Source organism: Oncorhynchus tshawytscha, linkage group LG16 (assembly GCF_018296145.1).
Source record: "Oncorhynchus tshawytscha isolate Ot180627B linkage group LG16, Otsh_v2.0, whole genome shotgun sequence".
Lineage (NCBI taxonomy): Eukaryota > Metazoa > Chordata > Actinopteri > Salmoniformes > Salmonidae > Oncorhynchus > Oncorhynchus tshawytscha.
This window is the reverse complement of record NC_056444.1, coordinates 89,461,078-89,481,332: the sequence shown is the minus strand read 5'-3', so window position 1 is coordinate 89,481,332 and position 20,255 is coordinate 89,461,078. Positions and strand designations below refer to the sequence as shown.

The following is a 20,255-nucleotide window of genomic DNA, read 5'->3' as shown; positions in this document are numbered from 1 at the left end:
GATGAAGATCATCAAAGGTTAGTGAATTTTATTTATATTTGTGCTTTTTGTGACACCTCTCTTTGGATGGAAAAACTGCTGTGTTTTTCTGTGACTTGGTGGTGACCTAACATAATCGTTTGTGGAGCTTTCGCTGTAAAGCATTTTTGAAATCAGACACTGTGGCTGGATTACCGATAATTGTGTCTTTAAAATGGTGCCTAATACTTGTATGTTTGAGAAATTTGATTTAGGAGATTTCTGTTGATTTGTATTTGGCGCCCTGCAATTTCATTGGCTGTTGGAGAGATGTTCCGCTGGGAACAAGGCTGCAGGGCCATATGGAGTACCAGGATGCGCTGACCAACTGGCAAGTGTCTTCACTGATATTATCAACCAGTCCCTGGGCTGTTCCCAGACAAAAGAAGCAATAAAACTGGCAATAAAGCAATAAAACCTTCTTTAAACTAGTTGAGTATCTGGAGCATCAGACTTTGTGGGTTCGATTACAGGTTCAAAATGGCCAGAAACAAAGCATTTTCTTCTGAAACTCATCAATCTATTCTTGTACTGAGAAATGAAGGCAATTCCTTGTGAGAAATTGCCAAAACTGAAGATCTCGTACAATGCTGTGTAGTACTCCCTTCACAGAACAGCGCAAACTGGCTCTAACCAGAATAGAAAGAGAAGTGGGAGGCCCCGGTGCGCAACTAAGCAAGAGGACAGACGCCTCACAAGTCCTCAACTGGCAGCTTCATGAAATAGTACCCGCAAAACACCAGTCTCAACGTCAACAGTGAAGAGGCGACTCTGGGATACTGGCCTTCTAGGCAGAGTTCCTCTGTCCAGTGTCTGTGTTATTTTTCCCATCTTAATATTTAATATTTTTTGGGCCAGTATGAGATATGGCTTTTTTTTAGCAGAGCTAGTTTGCTCTGTTCTGTGCTGCCTAGAAGGCCAGCAATCTGGAGTCGCCTCTTCATTGTTGACATTGAGACTGGTGTTTTTTCTTTAATATTGTCCATTGAAGTGCTGCAAAGAAAGACCTAGTTGAGCTAATGGCGCCAAAGGAGATGGCTGAAGTTTTATGATCAAGTAACCAATTGTGCTATTGTAAATGTTTTTTCACGTAATTTGTAACTTATTTTGTACATAATGTTTCTGCCACCGTGTCTAATGACCGAAAATCTCTTCTAAATATCAGGACAGCGATTACTCACCCCGTACCGGAGGAAACTTTTTCTTCAACGAGTCTTAGAAGGAAGGGAATGATTTACTTCAGACACCCGACAAGGCCTTCATCCCCATCATTCGCAGCAGAAAGACGGGGACGAAGGTCCTGGTGCCTTGTAAGGATCCGACGCTGAGAGGGTAATCTACCGTTACCATCGGTCCTATTAGCCAATGTACAATCAATCGATAATAAAATAGACAAACTACGATCACTACCAACGGGACATTAAAAACTGTAATATCTTATGTTTCACCGAGTCGTGGCTGAACGACGACATGAATGCCATACAGCTGGCGGGTGTTAAGCTTTTTCAGCAGAATAGAGCAGTGGCCTCTGGTAAGACAAATCAAATCAAATGTATTTATATAGCCCTTCGTACATCAGCTGATATCTCAAAGTGCTGTACAGAAACCCAGCCTAAAACCCCAAACAGCAAGCAATGCAGGTGTAGAAGCACGGTGGCTAGGAAAAACTCCCGAGAAAGGCCAAAACCTAGGAAGAAACCTAGAGAGGAACCAGGCTATGTGGGGTGGCCAGTCCTCTTCTGGCTGTGCCAGGTGGAGATTATAACAGAACATGGCCAAGATGTTCAAATGTTCATAAATGACCAGCATGGTCGTATAATAATAAGGCAGAACAGTTGAAACTGGAGCAGCAGCACGGTCAGGTGGACTGGGGACAGCAAGGAGTCATCTTGTCAGGTAGTCCTGGGGCATGGTCCTAGGGCTCAGGTCCTCCGAGAGAGAGAAAGAAAGAGAGAATTAGAGAGAGCATATGTGGGGTGGCCAGTCCTCTTCTGGCTGTGCCGGGTGGAAATTATAACAGAACATGGCCAAGATGTTCAAATGTTCATAAATGACCAGCATGGTCGAATAATAATAAGTCAGAACAGTTGAAACTGGAGCAGCAGCACGGCCAGGTACACTGGGGACAGCAAGGAGTCATCATGTCAGGTAGTCCTGGGGCATGGTCCTAGGGCTCAGGTCCTCCGAGAGAGAGAAAGAAAGAGAGAAGGAGAGAATTAGAGAACGCACACTTAGATTCACACAGGACACCGAATAGGACAGGAGAAGTACTCCAGATATAACAAACTGACCCTAGCCCCCCGACACATAAACTACTGCAGCATAAATACTGGAGGCTGAGACAGGAGGGGTCAGGAGACACTGTGGCCCCATCCGAGGACACCCCGGACAGGGCCAAACAGGAAGGATATAACCCCACCCACTTTGCCAAAGCACAGCCCCCACACCACTAGAGGGATATCTTCAACCACCAACTTACCATCCTGAGACAAGGCTGAGTATAGCCCACAAAGATCTCCGCCATGGCACAACCCAAGGGGGGGCGCCAACCCAGACAGGATGACCACATCAGTGAATCAACCCACTCAGGTGACGCACCCCTTCCAGGGACGACATGAGAGAGCCCCAGTAAGCCAGTGACTCAGGCCCTGTAATAGGGTTAGAGGCAGAGAATCCCAGTGGGAAGAGGGGAACCGGCCAGGCAGAGACAGCAAGGGCGGTTCGTTGCTCCAGAGCGTTTCCGTTCACCTTCCCACTCCTGGGCCAGACTACACTCAATCATATGACCCACTGAAGAGATAAGTCTTCAGTAAGGACTTAAAGGTTGAGACAGAGTTTGCGTCTCTGACATGGGTAGGCAGACCGTTCCATAAAAATGGAGCTCTATAGGAGAAAGCCCTGCCTCCAGCTGTTTGCTTAGAAATTCTAGGGACAATTAGGGGGCCTGCGTCTTGTGACCGTAGCGTACGTGTAGGTATGTACGGCAGGACCAAATCAGAGAGATAGGTAGGAGCAAGCCCATGTAATGCTTTGTAGGTTAGCAGTAAAACCTTGAAATCAGCCCTTGCTTTGACAGGAAGCCAGTGTAGAGAGGCTAGCACTGGAGTAATATGATCAAATTTTTTGGTTCTTGTCAGGATTCTAGCAGCCGTATTTAGCACCAACTGAAGTTTATTTAGTGCTTTATCTGGGTAGCCGGAAAGTAGAGCATTGCAGTAGTCTAACCTAGAAGTGACAAAAGCATGGATTCATTTTTCTGCATCATTTTTGGAAAGAAAGTTTCTGATTTTTGCAATGTTACGTAGATGGAAAAAAGCTGTCCTTGAAATGGTCTTGATATGTTCTTCAAAAGAGAGATCAGGGTCCAGAGTAACGCCGAGGTCCTTCACAGTTTTATTTGAGACGACTGTACAACCATTAAGATTAATTGTCAGATTCATTCATTAATTGTCAGATTTTCTTGGGACCTAGAACAAGCATCTCTGTTTTGTCCGAGTTTAAAAGTAGAAAGTTTGCAGCCATCCACTTCCTTATGTCTGAAACACATGCTTCTAGCAAGGGCAATTTTGGGGCTTCACCATGTTTCATTGAAATGTACAGCTGTGTGTCATCCGCATAGCAGTGAAAGTTAACATTATGTTTTCGAATAACATCCCCAAGAGGTAAAATATATAGTGAAAACAATAGTGGTCCCAAAACGGAACCTTGAGGAACACCGAAATTTACAGTTGATTTGTCAGAGGACAAACCATTCACAGAGACAAACTGATATCTTTCCGACAGATAAGATCTAAACCAGGCCAGAACTTGTCCGTGTAGACCAATTTGGGTTTCCAATCTCTCCAAAAGAATGTGGTGATCGATGGTATCAAAAGCAGCACAAAGGTCTAGGAGCACGAGGACAGATGCAGAGCCTCGGTCCGATGCCATTAAAATGTCATTTACCACCTTCACAAGTGCCATCTCAGTGCTATGATGGGGTCTAAAACCAGACTGAAGCATTTCGTATACATTGTTTGTCTTCAGGAAGGCAGTAAGTTGCTGCGCAACAGCCTTTTCTAAAATTTTTGAGAGGAATGGAAGATTCGATATAGGCCGATAGTTTTTTATATTTTCTGGGTCAAGGTTTGGCTTTTTCAAGAGAGGCTTTATTACTGCCACTTTTAGTGAGTTTGGTACACATCCGGTGGATAGAGAGCCGTTTATTATGTTCAACATAGGAGGGCCAAGCACAGGAAGCAGCTCTTTCAGTAGTTTAGTTGGAATAGGGTCCAGTATGCAGCTTGAAGGTTTAGAGGCCATGATTATTTTCATCATTGTGTCAAGAGATATAGTACTAAAACACATGAGCGTCTCTCTTGATCCTAGGTCCTGGGAGAGTTGTGCAGACTGAGGACAACTGAGCTTTGAAGGAATACGCAGATTTAAAGAGATGTCCGTAATTTGCTTTCTAATAATCATAATCTTTTCCTCAAAGAAGTTCATGAATTTATCACTGCTAAAGTGAAAGTCATCCTCTCTTGGGGAATGCTGCTTTTTAGTTAGCTTTGCGACAGTATCAAAAAGGAATTTCGGATTGTTCTTATTTTCCTCAATTAAGTTCGAAAAATAGGATGATCGAGCAGCAGTAAGGGATGGCGGTCTATGTACACTGCTCAAAAAAATAAAGGGAACACTTAAACAACACAATGTAACTCCAAGTCAATCACACTTCTGTGAAATCAAACTGTCCACTTAGGAAGCAACACTGATTGACAATACATTTCACATGATGTTGTGCAAATGGAATAGACAACATGTGGAAATTATAGGCAATTAGCAAGACACCACCATTAAAGGAGTGGTTCTGCAGGTGGTGACCACAGACCACTTCTCAGTTCCTATGCTTCCTGGCTGATGTTTTGGTCACTTTTGAATTCTGGCGGTGCTTTCACTCTAGTAGTAGCATGAGACGGAGTCTACAACCCACACAAGTGGCTCAGGTAGTGCAGCTCATCCAGGATGGCACATCAATGCGAGCTGTGGCAGGAAAGTTTGCTGTGTCTGTCAGCGTAGTGTCCAGAGCATTGAGGCGCTACCAGGAGACAGGCCAGTACATCAGGAGATGTGGAGGAGGCCGTAGGAGGGCAACAACTCAGCAGCAGGACCGCTACCTCCACCTTTGTGCAAGGAGGAGCAGGAGGGGAGCACTGCCAGAGCCCTGCAAAATGACCTCCAGCACGCCACAAATGTGCATGTGTCTGCTCAAACGGTCAGAAACAGACTCCATGAGGATGGTATGAGGGCCCGACGTCCACGGGTGGGGGTTGTGCTTATAGCCCAACACCGTGCAGGACATTTGGCATTTGCCAGAGAACACCAAGATTGGCATATTCGCCACTGGCGCCCTGTGCTCTTCACAGATAAAAGCAGGTTCACACTGAGCATGTGACAGACGTGACAGAGTCTGGAGACGCCGTGGAGAACGTTCTGCTGCCTGCACCATCCTCCAGCATGACTGGTTTGGCGGTGGGTCAGTCATGTATGTGGGGTGGCATTTCTTTGGGTGGCCGCACAGCCCTCCATGTGCTCGCCGGAGGAAGCCTGACTGCAATTAGGTACCGAGATGAGATCCTCAAACCCCTTGTGAGACCATATGCTGGTGCGGTTGGCCCTGGGTTCCTCCTAATGCAAGACAGTGCTAGACCTCATGTGGCTGGAGTGTGTCAGCAGTTGCTGCAAGAGGAAGGCATTGATGCTATGGACTGGCCCGCCCGTTTCCCAGACCTGAATCCGATTGAGCACATCTGGGACATCATGTCTCACTCCATCCACCAGCGCCACGTTGCACCACAGACTGTCCAGGAGTTGGCGGATGCTTTAGTCCAGGTCTGGGAGGAGATCCCTCAGGAGACCATCCGCCACCTCATCAGGAGCATGCCCAGGCGTTGTAGGGAGGTCATACAGGCACGTGGAGGCCACACACACCACTGAGCCTCATTTGGACTTGTTTTAAGGACATTATATCAAAGTTGGATCAGCCTGTCGTGTGACTTCCATGGGTTGATAAATTTGATTTCCATTGATAATTTTTGTGTGATTTTGTTGTCAGCACATTCAACTATGTAAAGAAAAAAGTATTTAATAAGAATATTTCATTCATTCAGATCTAGGATGTGTTATTTTAGTGTTCCCTTTATTTTTTAGAGCAGTGTATATTTGTAAACAACAGCTGGTGCATGAAATCTAAGGAAGTCTTGAGTTTTTGCTCACCTGAGGTTGAGTATCTCTTGATAAGCTGTAGACCACAATATTTACCGAGATAGTTTTCATCTGTATTTTTTGTAGCTGTCTATATACCACCACAAACCGATGCTAGCTCTAAGACCGCACTCAATGAGCTGTATACAGCCATAAGCAAACAGGAAAGCGCTCACCCAGAGGCAGCACTCCTAGTGGCCAGGGAGTTGAACTTGTTTGGGATAGGGGGCATTATTTTGATGTCCGGATGAAAAGCGTGCACTGTGATGCAGTGCCTTAGACCGCTGCACCACTTGGGAGCCCAGAGGCGGTGCTCGTTGTGGCCTGGGACTTTAATGTAGGGAAACTCGTTTTTACCTAATTTCTACTAGCATGTTAAATGTGCAACCAGATGGAAAAAAAATCTAGACAACTTTTACTCAACATACAGAGATGCATACAAATCTCTCCATCGCCCTCCATTTGGCAAATCTGACTAATTATTTTCTTCTTATTCCTGCTTACGAACAAAATCTAAAGCCGGAAGCACCAGTGACTCGGTCGACAAGAAAGGGGTCAGATGAAGCAGATACTAAGCTACGGAACTGTTTTGCTAGCACAGACTGGAATATGTTCCAGGATTCTTCCGATGGCATTGAGGAGTACAACACAGGCTTCATCAATAAGTGCATCAATGATGTCGTCCCCACAGTGACCACACATACATACCCCAACCAGAAGCCATGGATTACAGGCAACATCTGCACTGAGCTAAAGGGTGGAGCTGCTGCTTTCAACTGGACTCTAACCCGGAAGCTTACAAGAAATCCTGCTATGCCCTTCGACGAACCATCAAACAGGCAAAGCATTAATACAGGACTAAGATTGATACTACACCGGTTCCAATGCTCGTCGGATGTGGCAGGGCTTGCAAACTATTACAGACTACAGTCTGCTTTTTGTTCTATGTTGCTCTGTCTGTATGCTACGTCTTGCTTGTCCTATGTTGCTCTGTCTGTATGCTATGTCTTGCTTGTCCTATGTTGCTCTACATGTGCTCACTGCTCAATGATTGTCTATATTGTAATAAATTTTAATAACCTGCCCAGGGACTGCGGTTAAAATTAGCCGGCTGGCTAAAACCGACACTTTTACTGAAATGTTGATTATTGTGAACTGTCCCTGTAAATATAAACTCAAACTCAAACAAAGAGAAGCACAGCCGTGAGCTGCCCAGTGACACGAGCCTACCAGATGAGCTGAATTACTTCTATGCTCGCGTCGAGGCAAGTAACACTGAAGCATGCATGAGAGCATCAGCTGTTCCAGACGACTGTGTGATCACGCTCTCCATAGCCAATGTGAGTAAGACCTTTTAAACAGGTCAACATTCACAAGGCTGCAGGGCCAGATGGAGTACCAGGACGTGTACTCCGAGCATGCACTGACCAACTGGCAAGTGTCTTCACTGATATCTTCAATCAGTCCCTGTCTGAGTCTGTAACACCAACATGGTTCAAGCAGGCCACCATAGTCCCTATGCCCAAGACCACCAAGGTAACCTGCCTAAATGACTAGTGACTCGTAGCTCTCATGTCTGTAGCCATGAAGTGCTTTGAAAGGCTGGTCATGGTTCACATCAACACCATTTTCCCAGAAACCCTAGACCCACTCCTATTTGCATACTGCCCCAACAGATCCACAGATGATGCAATCTCTATTGCACTCAATACTGCCCTTTCCCACATGGACAAAAGGAACACCTATGTGACAATGCTATTCATTGGCTACAGCTCAGCGTTCAACACCATAGTACCCTCAAAGCTCATCACTAACCTAAGGACCCTCTCGACTAAACACCTCAACTGGATCCTGGACCTCCTGATGGGCCGCCCGTAGGTGGTAAGGGTGGTAAGGGTAGTTAACAAAACATCCACCACGCTGATCCTCAACAAGGGGGCCCTTCAGGGGTGCCTGCTCAGTCCCCTCCTGTACTCCCTGTTCATTCATGACTGCATGGCCAGACACGACTCCAACACCATCATCAAGTTTAACAATGACACAACAGCGGGAGGCCTGATTACCAACAACGATGAGACAGCATGTAGGGAGGAGGTCAGAGACCTGGCCGTGTGGTGCCAGGACAACAACCTCTCCCTCAACGTAATCAAGACTAAGGAGATGATTGTGGACTACAGGAAAAGGAGGACCGAACACGCCCCCATTCTCATCGACTGGGCTGCAGTGGAGCAGGTTGAGAGCTTCAAGTCCCTTGGTGTCCATATCAACTATCTTGTTTCAAACACACTACTAAGACAGTCATGAAGAGGGCATGACAAAGCCTATTCCTAGTCATAGACTGTTCTCTCTGCTATCGCACGACAAGCGGTGCCGGAGCTCCGAGTCTAGGTCCAAAAGGCTTCTTAACAGCTTCTTCCCCCAAGCCATAAGACTCCTGAACAACTCATCAAAGGGCTACCCAGACCCACTGTTTTCACTGCTGCTACTCTCTAAGCATAGTCACTTTAACTCTAGCTACATGTAAATATTAGCTCAATGACTTCGACTAACCAGTGCCCCCGCACATTGACTCTGTACCGGTACCCCCTGTATATACAGTTGAAGTCGGAAGTTTACATGCACTTTAGCCAAATACATTTAAACTCAGTTTTTCACAATTCCTGACATTTAATCCAAGTAAAAATCCCCTGTTTTAGGTCAGTTAGGATCACCACTTTAATTTAAGAATGTGAAATGTCAGAATAATAATAAGTACTTAACACTTTTTTTTCTTAAAACTTCTCAACTTTGTTGGTTAAGGGCTTGTAACAATGTGACAAATAAAATTGCATTTTATTCAGTTGAACTGCAGCTGGCCTAAAACAGAGCAGCACGTCTTACTCTTCATTGTTACTGGTCTTTTCACAGTCCCCAAATCCCAAAACCAGAACATATTCAAAAAGTGTACAGTATTATATAGAGCCATTATTACATGAAACTTTCTTCCATCTCATATTGCTCAAATGAACAGGAAACCTGGTTTTAAAAAACAGATTAAACAACACCTCACGGCAAAATGCTTCTCCCCTATTTGACCTAGATACTGTAGTTGGTGTGTATTGACATGTAGTCTATGTGTGCCGTTTTTACGTTGATGTAATTCTGTCCTTGAGCTGTTCTTGTCTATTAGTGTTCTATATTATGTCATGATTCATGTTATGGATGACCAGATCAGTAATATGTGCTGATACAGGTTCAGGAGTAATGCTGGAAAAGGTACTTTCTTACGATGAAACTGCGATGATGAGATAGACGGTCTTCTTTGTTTTTATGTTTTATCATCTCTCTGTGTTGGATCTTGTCCAGCCATCTTGTCCAGCCATCTTGTCCAGCCATCTTGTCCAGCCATCTTGTCCAGCCATCTTGTCCAGCCATCTTGTCCAGCCATCTTGTCTCAAGAGGACCACAATGGAAATAAGTCCCAGACTTTGTGTGTTATCCTCAACGATTGTACTCATCAGCATGTGTCTTTTTCAAGTTCTATGTGTGCTTGTTTTTAAAATGGTCGAATTAATAAACCAAACCAGATATTGATGAAAAACAGGCCCTACCCTGCGCTAAACCGATGTATAATCTCGGGTTCTGGTCGGGTAGCAGAGCTCTAACATACTGACTGTGATCCTTGCTACATCATGGCTGTTATGTTTGATGATCAATTATCTTTTGTTTTATCCAACTTTGTCTTTCATTCTCTCTCTCCTCTCTATCTCTCTCCCTCTCCTTTCAATCTCTCTATCTCTTTCCACTCAATCTCTCTCTATCGCTCTCCTCTCAATCTCTCTCTATCTCTCTCTCTCCTCTCAATCTCTCTCTCTCCTCTCAATCTCTCTATCTCCATCTCTCTCCTCTCCATCTCTCCTCTCCATCTCTCTCCTCTCAATCTCTCCTCTCAATCTCTATCTCTCTCCTCTCTCTCTTCTCTCAATCTCTCTCCTATCTCTCTATCTCTCACCTCTCTATCCTCTCAATCTCTCTCTCACCTCTCAATCTCTCTCTGTGTCTCTCTCTCTCTCAGTGCCAGCGTTCGGATGGCCTCCAAGACATTTGAACCCAGTAGCTCGGTGAGTTAAAGTTTGGGTTAAAGGTCAGGGGTTTATGATATAAAAATTATTCTATCGCTTTGGTTTATGTGGTGTTTTTTTAAACTATTCGTACAAAACGCCTACATGGTAACACCTGAAATGTCTCATATTGTGCACTAATTTTGTTTGAATTAAAAAATATATATATTTAACCTTTATTTAACTAGGCAAAACATGCCTAGTTTTTTGTTGCCTTGAAAACACATTTCACCACATAACCATTCATCCAAAATATACATTTACTGTGAAACACCATTAGACATTGATTTAATCACCAAAACATCATAATAATCTTCTCAATTTAGTTATTTTAACAACCAGTTAATCCAATAGCAAAATAATCTAACATTTCAAAATTGTCCTTTGAATGTAAAATGGTACAGCACTGCAAATTACAGAATATATTAAAATATATGCAACTTGTATGTTTTATATCATACAATTTCATCCAGAAAGCTTTTAGACATCAGAGCGATGTTGAGGGAATCCTATTTACTCAGAAAAATACACTCATATGATTGGTAAGACATACAAAACCTTGCAGAAAGCCTATCCAACTGATAATCTCGTAGAAAAAAATGTGAAGTACTGGAATCAAGACTTAAAAATAGCTGATATAGGCACAAGATGGAGGGAGTTTTGGAACATAACTAATGAAATTACAGTTATTAAAACTGTAAGCTTAATCCAGTATAAACTAATTATACAAGAGACAAAATTCACAAATTCGACAGCACAGCAGAAGAGTCATGTCTTAAATGTAAATTTAAAAATGACTCAACAGTTCCTTCTGGGAGTGCTATAAAGTCCAAAAGTATGACATTGTCTGTCAGAAGTTTTAGAATGTAAATGTACTTTTAATCCGTGCGATACCCAATGGGGTGGACTAGGGCTGTTACAGTGACCGTATTACTGCCAGTCATGATGGCAGTCAAATCCCATGTGACTGTTTAGTCACTGTAATTAGGCTTCTCCAAGCTCTGATGCTGCTGATGGTCATTAGTAGGCTACCAAACCTGCTTACTGCCTGTCCTCAGCACTCGGTTGTCCCACTGAGATGCCTTAGACCGCTGTGCCACTCGGGAGGATGAGCAGATATTGTTTTTCTACCCTTACTACCTGGGGGCATCAGGAAGTCCAGGATCCAGTTGCAGAGGGAGGGGTTTAGTCCCAGGGTCTTTAGCTTAGTGATGTGCTTTGAGGGCACTATGGTGTTGAACGCTGAGTTGTAGTCAATGAATAGCATTCTCACATAAGTGTTCCTTTTGTCCAGGTGAGAAAGGGCAGTGTGGAGTGCAATTGGGATTGCGCCATCTGTTGATCTGTTGGGGCGGTCTGCAAATTGGAGTGGGTCTAGGGTGTCCGGGAGGATGCTGTTGATGTGAGCCATGACCAGCCTTTCAAAGCACTTCATGGCTACCAACATAAGTGCTAGTCATTTAAGATGGTTACCTTCGCTTTCTTGGGCACATGGACTATTGTGGTCTGCTTGAAACATGTTGGTATTACAGACTCGGTCAGGGAGAGGTTGAAAATATCAGTGAAGACACTTGCCAGTTGGTCAATGCATGCTCTGAGTGCACATCCCGGTAATCCATCTGGCCCCGCTCAGTTTTCTCACGCAATTGCATAGCATATTTGCACATTCATCTTCTGCACATCTACCATTCCAGTATTTAATTGCTATATTGTAATTACTTCAGCACCATGGCCTATTTATAGCCTTACCTCTCTTATCTTACCTCATTTGCACTCACTGTATATATACTTTTTCTACTGTATTATTGACTGTGTTTGTTTATTCCATGTGTAACTCTGTGTTGTTGTTTGTGTCTCACTGCTTTGCTTTATCTTGGCCAGGTCACAGTTGTAAATGAGAACTTGTTCTCAAATAGCCTACCTGGTTAAATAAAGGTTACATTTAAAATATATAGATATACTGGGGCCCCTCGGGGGTAATGCTTAGTCCCCTCCTGTACTCCCTTTTTTTATATATATATTTTATTTATTTCACCTTTATTTAACCAGGTAGGCTAGTTGAGAACATGTTCTCATTTACAACTGCGACCTGGCCAAGATAAAGCATAGCAACACTTGGCCAAGGTTCATCCAGGTTAGGGTTTAGCTGTGGTAGGCCGTCATTGTAAATAAGAATTAGTTCTTAATTAACTGACTTGTTTCACTGGTCACCATAGCAGCACCCACCCGTAGCACGTGCTCCAGCAGGTATTTTTCACTGGTCACCCCCAAAGCCAATTCCTCCTTTGGCCACCTTTCCTTCCAGTTCTCTGCTGCCAATGACTGTAACGCACTGCAAAAATCACTGAAGCTGGTGACTCATATCTCCCTCACTAGCTTTAAGCACCAGCTGTCAGAGCAGCTCACAGATTACTGCACCTGTACATAGCCCATCTGTAAATAGCCCATCCAACTATTAATCCACGACTGCGTGGCCAGGCACGACTCCAACACTCTCATTAAGTTTGCAGACGACACAACAGTGGTAGGCCTGAACACCGACAACAATGAGACAGCCTATAGGGAGGAGGTCAGAGACCTGGCAGTGTGGTGCCAAGACAACAACCTCTCCCTCAATGTGAGCTAGAACTGACCGTTGACTACAGGAAAAGGAGGGTCGAACAGGCCCCCATTAATATCGACGGTGGTGCAGATCAAAAGTTCAAAGTTCCTTGGTGTCCACATCACCAACAAACTATCATGGTGCAAACATATCAAGACAGTTATCTATAGTCACTTTACCTTTTTTATTTTTTTACATGTAACAAATGTAGGTATGGGTAAAGTAACAAATGTAGGTATGGGTAAAGTAACAAATGTAGGTAGGGGTAAAGTAACAAATGTAGGTATGGGTAAAGTAACAAATATAAAATGTCAGTCTCAGGAAATGAAAAGATTTTGTAAGAGTCCCCAGATCCTCAAAAAGTTCTACAGCTGCACCATCAAGAGCATCCTGACCTGTTGCATCACCGCCTGGCATTGCAACTGCTCGGCATCCGACTGTAAGTTCCTGCAGAGGGTAGTACGTACGGCCCAGTACATCATGGGGCTAAGCTTCCTGCCATCCAGGAACTCTATACTCTACGTCTATAGGAAGGCCCCAAGAATTGTCAAAGACTCCCAAGTCATAAACTGTTCTCTCTGCTGTACCGGAGTGCCAAGTCTAGGTCCAACAGGCTTCTTAACAGCTTCTACCTCCAAGCCTTAAGACTGCTGATCAAATGGCGACCTGGACTCTTTGCATTGCCCCCCCACCCTTTGTTTTTACACTACTGCTGCTACTCACTGCTTATTATCTATGCATAGTCACTTTACCCCTACCTACAAGTACAAATTACCTCGACTAACCGGTACATTGACGCGGTACCCGTACCCCCTGTATAGAGCCTCGATATTGTTATTTTATTGTGTTCATTTTTTTTACTTTAGTTTAATTAATTAATATTTTCTTAACTCTATTTTATTAAAAATGCATTGTTGGTTAAGGGCTTGTAAGTAATCACGGTATTGTTGTATTCGACGCAGGTGACAAATAAAATTGTATTTGTTGCGGTATTCACTTGTAGTTTCAAAACGAGGATATAGCTTGCTGCTTTATCCACACTGATTGGTGAAGTAATTTAATGTAAAAAAACATCATATTCAGAGGTTTAAAAAGGAACAGAAAGGAACGATATAAACCGGTACTTTATCGGGGATCAAACCAATTCAAAACTTTATTTTGCTGGTCGGAACATTGGAACGGAATCAAAGGCATGATTGGAAAATAATTTAGGTTTCAACCTCTGCTTTGAATGAGTCTCCTAAATAACCCTTCGCTGCAGTCACCCTACTTTGCCTCATGGGTGGAATGTTATTAGTATTTTTCATCATTTATAAAGATTATTTAAAAAAAAATGTAAATTACAAAAGCTGTTGTTTCTATGTCAAACAGTTTAGTTATATTTCTGTCTTCTGTGATGTACATAAAGTGTAATATTGGGATGCAAACTCAACATGGAATACATTGTAACTTTGTCCACCATCAAAAAGATCCCAACAAAGGATGCATTTGTTACGTACAGTACATCTCTGATCTTGTCAATCAGCTTTTTGTTTTACTTACTGTAAAGGAAAATCAGAATAGGCATCGTAATAGTACATTACAGTTTAAATCATATTTTATGTTTCTTCTTCACAGACATTTTCATTATGTTTTTTTTTATCTGTAGAGCAGTCAGATTAAGTATTAGTAAAATATATTTTAACAAATGAGAAGAGAATCATACCAAAAGTAATGTGAGCATTGCATTGTGAAAGGGAATTACTTTATATAAACATGTATCACAGGGCCTGGACCTAAACCTAACCCTTTATATAAACATGTATCACAGGGCCTGGACCTAAACCTAACCCTTTATATAAACATGTATCACAGGGCCTGGACCTAAACCTAACCCTTTATATAAACATGTATCACAGGGCCTGGACCTAAACCTAACCCTTTATATAAACATGTATCACAGGGCCTGGACCTAAACCTAACCCTTTATATAAACATGTATCACAGGGCCTGGACCTAAACCTAACCCTTTATATAAACATGTATCACAGGGCCTGGACCTAAACCTAACCCTTTATATAAACATGTATCACAGGGCCTGGACCTAAACCTAACCCTTTATATAAACATGTATCACAGGGCCTGGACCTAAACCTAACCCTTTATATAAACATGTATCACAGGGCCTGGACCTAAACCTAACCCTTTATATAAACATGTATCACAGGGCCTGGACCTAAACCTAACCCTTTATATAAACATGTATCACAGGGCCTGGATAAACCTAACCCTTTATATAAACATGTATCACATGGGCCTGGACCTAAACCTAACCCTTTATATAAACATGTATCACAGGGCCTGGACCTAAACCTAACCCTTTATATAAACATGTATCACAGGGCCTGGACCTAAACCTAACCCTTTATATAAACATGTATCACAGGGCCTGGACCTAAACCTAACCCTTTATATAAACATGTATCACAGGGCCTGGACCTAAACCTAACCCTTTATATAAACATGTATCACAGGGCCTGGACCTAAACCTAACCCTTTATATAAACATGTATCACAGGGCCTGGACCTAAACCTAACCCTTTATATAAACATGTATCACAGGGCCTGGACCTAAACCTAACCCTTTATATAAACATGTATCACAGGGCCTGGACCTAAACCTAACCCTTTATATAAACATGTATCACAGGGCCTGGACCTAAACCTAACCCTTTATATAAACATGTATCACAGGGCCTGGACCTAAACCTAACCCTTTATATAAACATGTATTGTAATGTGAAACTTATTTCTAGATGAAACACTGATTAAGTGAAAAAGTGACTGTATGATTTTGTGTGGTTCTTAGTCAATTGAAAATGAGTTTTGAAACGACTGCCATTTTGATGATCTGTTTTGAGTTTTGTGAAAATGCTTTATCCCCAAAGCTTTTGAAACAAGCTGTACATTCTAGTTATATAACAGTATCTGTCTTTTCCAGGACCAAACTGAGGAGCAGGACAAAGCATCACCTTTCCAAAGGAAGTGAGTCTGGTGAACATTTAACATGTTTTATACTGACACTATAAGAATATAAAAATTATAAGAATATAATAATAATGCCTGTACGTAACCCCTTACTCTAAAATGTAACCCTTATCTCTAACCCTAACCCTTAACTTACACTAAAATGTAACCCATATCTCTAACCCTAACCCTTACCCTTACCCTAAAATGTAACCCTTATCTCTAACCCTAACCCTTACCTTACCCTAAAATGTAACCCTTATCTCTAACCCTAACCCCTAACCCTAAAATGTAACCCTTATCTCTAACCCTAACCCTTACCCTTACCCTAAAATATAACCCCTAACCCTAACCCCTTACCCTAAAATGTAACCCTTATCTCTAAACCTAACCCCTAACCCTAGCCCTAACCCGTAGCCATAACCCCTAACCCTAAAATGTAACCCTTATCTCTAACCCTAACCCTTACCCTAAAATGTAACCCTTATCTCTAACCCTTACCCTTACCCTAAAATATAACCCTTATCTCTAACCCCTAACCCTTACCCTAAAATGTAACACTTATCTCTAACCCTAACCCTAGCCCTTACCCTTACCCTAAAATGTAACCCTTAGCCCTATCCCGTAGCCCTAACCCTTACCCTAAATGTAACCCTTATCTCTAACCCTAACCCTTACCCTAAAATGTAACCCTTATCTCTAACCCTTACCCTTACCCTAAAATATAACCCTTATCTCTAACCCCTAACCCTTACCCTAAAATGTAACACTTATCTCTAACCCTAACCCTAGCCCTTACCCTTACCCTAAAATGTAACCCTTAGCCCTATCCCGTAGCCCTAACCCTTACCCTAAATGTAACCCTTATCTCTAACCCTAACCCCTAACCCTAATCCTTACCCTTACCCTCAAATGTAACCCTTATCTCTAACTCTAACCCCTAACCCCTAACCCTTACCCTAAAACGTAACCCTTATCTCTAACCCTAACCCTTACCCTTACCCTAAAATGTAACCCTTATCTCTAACCCTAACCCTAAAATGTAACCCTCATCTCTAACCCTAACCCCTAACCCTAGCCCTAACCCGTAGCCCTAACCCCTAACCCTAAAATGTAACCCTTATATCTAACCCTAACCCTTACCCTAAAATGTAAGCCTTATCTCTAACCCTAACCCTTACCCTAAAATGTAACCCTTATCTCTAACCCCTAACCATAACCCTTACCCTAAAATGTAACCCTTATCTCTAACCCTAACCCCTAACCCTTACCCTGAAATGCAACCCTTATCTCTAACCCTAAACCCTAACCCTTACCCTAAAATGTGACCCTTAGCCCTAACCCATAACCCTAACCCTTACCCTAAAATGTAACCCTTATCTATAACCCTAACCCAAACCCTTACCCTAAAATGTAACCCTTATCTCTAACCCTTACCCTAAAATGTAACCCTTATCTCTAATCCTAACCACTAACCCATACCCTAAAATGTAACCCTTATCTCTAACCCTAACCCCTAACCCCTAACCCTTACCCTAAAACGTAACACTTATCCCTAACCCTAGCCCTTACCCTTACCCTAAAATGTAACCCTTATCTCTAACCCTAACCCCTAACCCTAATCCTTACCCTTACCCTCAAATGTAACCCTTATCTCTAACCCTAACCCTTACCCTTACCCTAAAATGTAACCCTTATCTCTAACCCTAACCCTAAAATGTACATCTCTAACCCTAGCCCTAACCCGTAGCCCTAACCCCTAACCCTAAAATGTAACCCTTATATCTAACCCTAACCCTTACCCTAAAATGTAACCCTTATCTCTAACCCTAACCATAACCCTTACCCTAAAATGTAACCCTTATCTCTAACCCTAACCCCTAACCCTTACCCTTACCCTAAAATGCAACCCTTATCTCTAACCCTAAACCCTAACCCTTACCCTAAAATGTGACCCTTAGCCCTAACCCATAACCCAACCCTTACCCTAAAATGTAACCCCTCTCTAACCCTAACCCAAACCCTTACCCTAAAATGTAACCCTTATATCTAACCCTTACCCTAAAATGTAACCCTTATCTCTAATCCTAACCACTAACCCATACCCTAAAATGTAACCCTTATCTCTAACCCTAACCCTTACACTAAAACATAACCCTTATCTCTAACCCCTAACCCTAAAATGAAACCCTCATCTCTAACCCTAACCCCTAACCCTAGCCCTAACCCGTAGCCCTAACCACTAACCCTAAAATGTAACCCTTATCTCTAACCCTAACACTTACCCTAAAATGTAACCCTTATCTCTAACCCTAACCCAAACCCTTACCCTAAAATGTAACCCTTATCTCTAACCCATACCCTAAAATGTAACCCTTATCTCTAACCCTAACCCCTAACCCTAACCCTTACCCTAAAATGTAACCCTTACCCTAACCCTAACCCATACCCTAAAATGTAACCCTTATCTCTAACCCTAAAATGTAACCCTTATCTCTAACCCCTAACCATAACCCTTACCCTAAAATGTAACCCTTATCTCTAACCCTAACCCCTAACCCTTACCCTGAAATGTAACCCTTATCTCTAACCCTAAACCCTAACCCTTACCCTAAAATGTGACCCTTAGCCCTAACCCATAACCCTAACCCTACCCTAAAATGTAACCCTTATCTATAACCCTCTACCCTAACTTATCTCTAACCCTTACCCTAAAATGTAACCCTTATCTCTAATCCTAACCACTAACCCATACCCTAAAATGTAACCCTTATCTCTAACCCTAACCCCTAACCCCTAACCCTTACCCTAAAACGTAACCTTATCTCTAACCCTAACCCTAGCCCTTACCCTTACCCTAAAATGTAACCCTTAGCCCTATCCCGTAGCCCTACCCCTTACCCTAAAATGTAACCCTTATCTCTAACCCTAACCCCTAACCCTAATCCTTACCCTTACCCTCAAATGTAACCCTTATCTCTAACCCTAACCCTTACCCTTACCCTAAAATGTAACCCTTATCTCTAACCCTAACCCTAAAATGTAACCCTCATCTCTAACCCTAAAACCCTAGCCCTAACCCGTAGCCCTAACCCCTAACCCTAAAATGTAACCCTTATATCTAACCCTAACCCTTACCCTAAAATGTAACCCTTATCTCTAACCCTAACCATAACCCTTACCCTAAAATGTAACCCTTATCTCTAACCCTAACCCCTAACCCTTACCCTTACCCTAAAATGCAACCCTTATCTCTAACCCTAAACCCTAACCCTTACCCTAAAATGTGACCCTTAGCCCTAACCCATAACCCAACCCTTACCCTAAAATGTAACCCTTATCTCTAACCCTAACCCAAACCCTTACCCTAAAATGTAACCCTTATATCTAACCCTTACCCTAAAATGTAACCCTTATCTCTAATCCTAACCACTAACCCATACCCTAAAATGTAACCCTTATCTCTAACCCTAAAATAAAACATAACCCTTATCTCTAACCCCTAACCCTACCCTAACCCTAAAATGAAACCCTCATCTCTAACCCTAACCCTAACCCTAGCCCTAAAGCCCTAACCACTAACCCTAAAATGTAACCCTTATCTCTAACCCTAACCCTTACCCTAAAATGTAACCCTTATCTCTAACCCTAACCCAAACCCTTACCCTAAAATGTAACCCTTATCTCTAACCCATACCCTAAAATGTAACCCTTATCTCTAACCCTAACCCCTAACCCTAACCCTTACCCTAAAATGTAACCCTTATCTATAACCCTAACCCTAACCCTTGCCTAAAATGTAACCCTTATCTCTAACCCTTACCCTAAAATGTAACCCTTATCTCTAATCCTAACCACTAACCCATACCCTAAAATGTAACCCTTATCTCTAACCCTAACCCCTAACCCCTAACCCTTACCCTAAAACGTAACACTTATCTCTAACCCTAACCCTAGCCCTAGCCCTTACCCTTACCCTAAAATGTAACCCTTAGCCCTATCCCGTAGCCCTACCCCTTACCCTAAAATGTAACCCTTATCTCTAACCCTAACCCCTAACCCTAATCCTTACCCTTACCCTCAAATGTAACCCTTATCTCTAACCCTAACCCTTACCCTTACCCTAAAATGTAACCCTTATCTCTAACCCTAAAATGTAACCCTCATCTCTAACCCTAACCCCTAACCCTAGCCCTAACCCGTAGCCCTAACCCCTAACCCTAAAATGTAACCCTTATATCTAACCCTAACCCTTACCCTAAAATGTAACCCTTATCTCTAACCCCTAA

At 42.7% G+C, this 20,255-nt stretch overlaps 1 protein-coding gene across 3 annotated transcripts in view; it reads left to right on the top strand.

Moving 5' to 3' along the window:
* Positions 1-20,255, top strand: part of lad1 (ladinin) — a 92,141-nt gene that overhangs the window by 55,684 nt on the left and 16,202 nt on the right. For 2 of the 3 annotated variants that reach the window (XM_042299893.1, XM_042299895.1), the window contains exon 8: positions 15,941-15,984. In XM_042299893.1, coding sequence (XP_042155827.1) covers positions 15,941-15,984 — 44 coding nt within the window. Of the gene's footprint in view, positions 1-10,312; positions 10,359-15,940; positions 15,985-20,255 lie in introns of all 3 variants that reach the window. The other variant, XM_042299894.1, reaches the window with a different exon arrangement.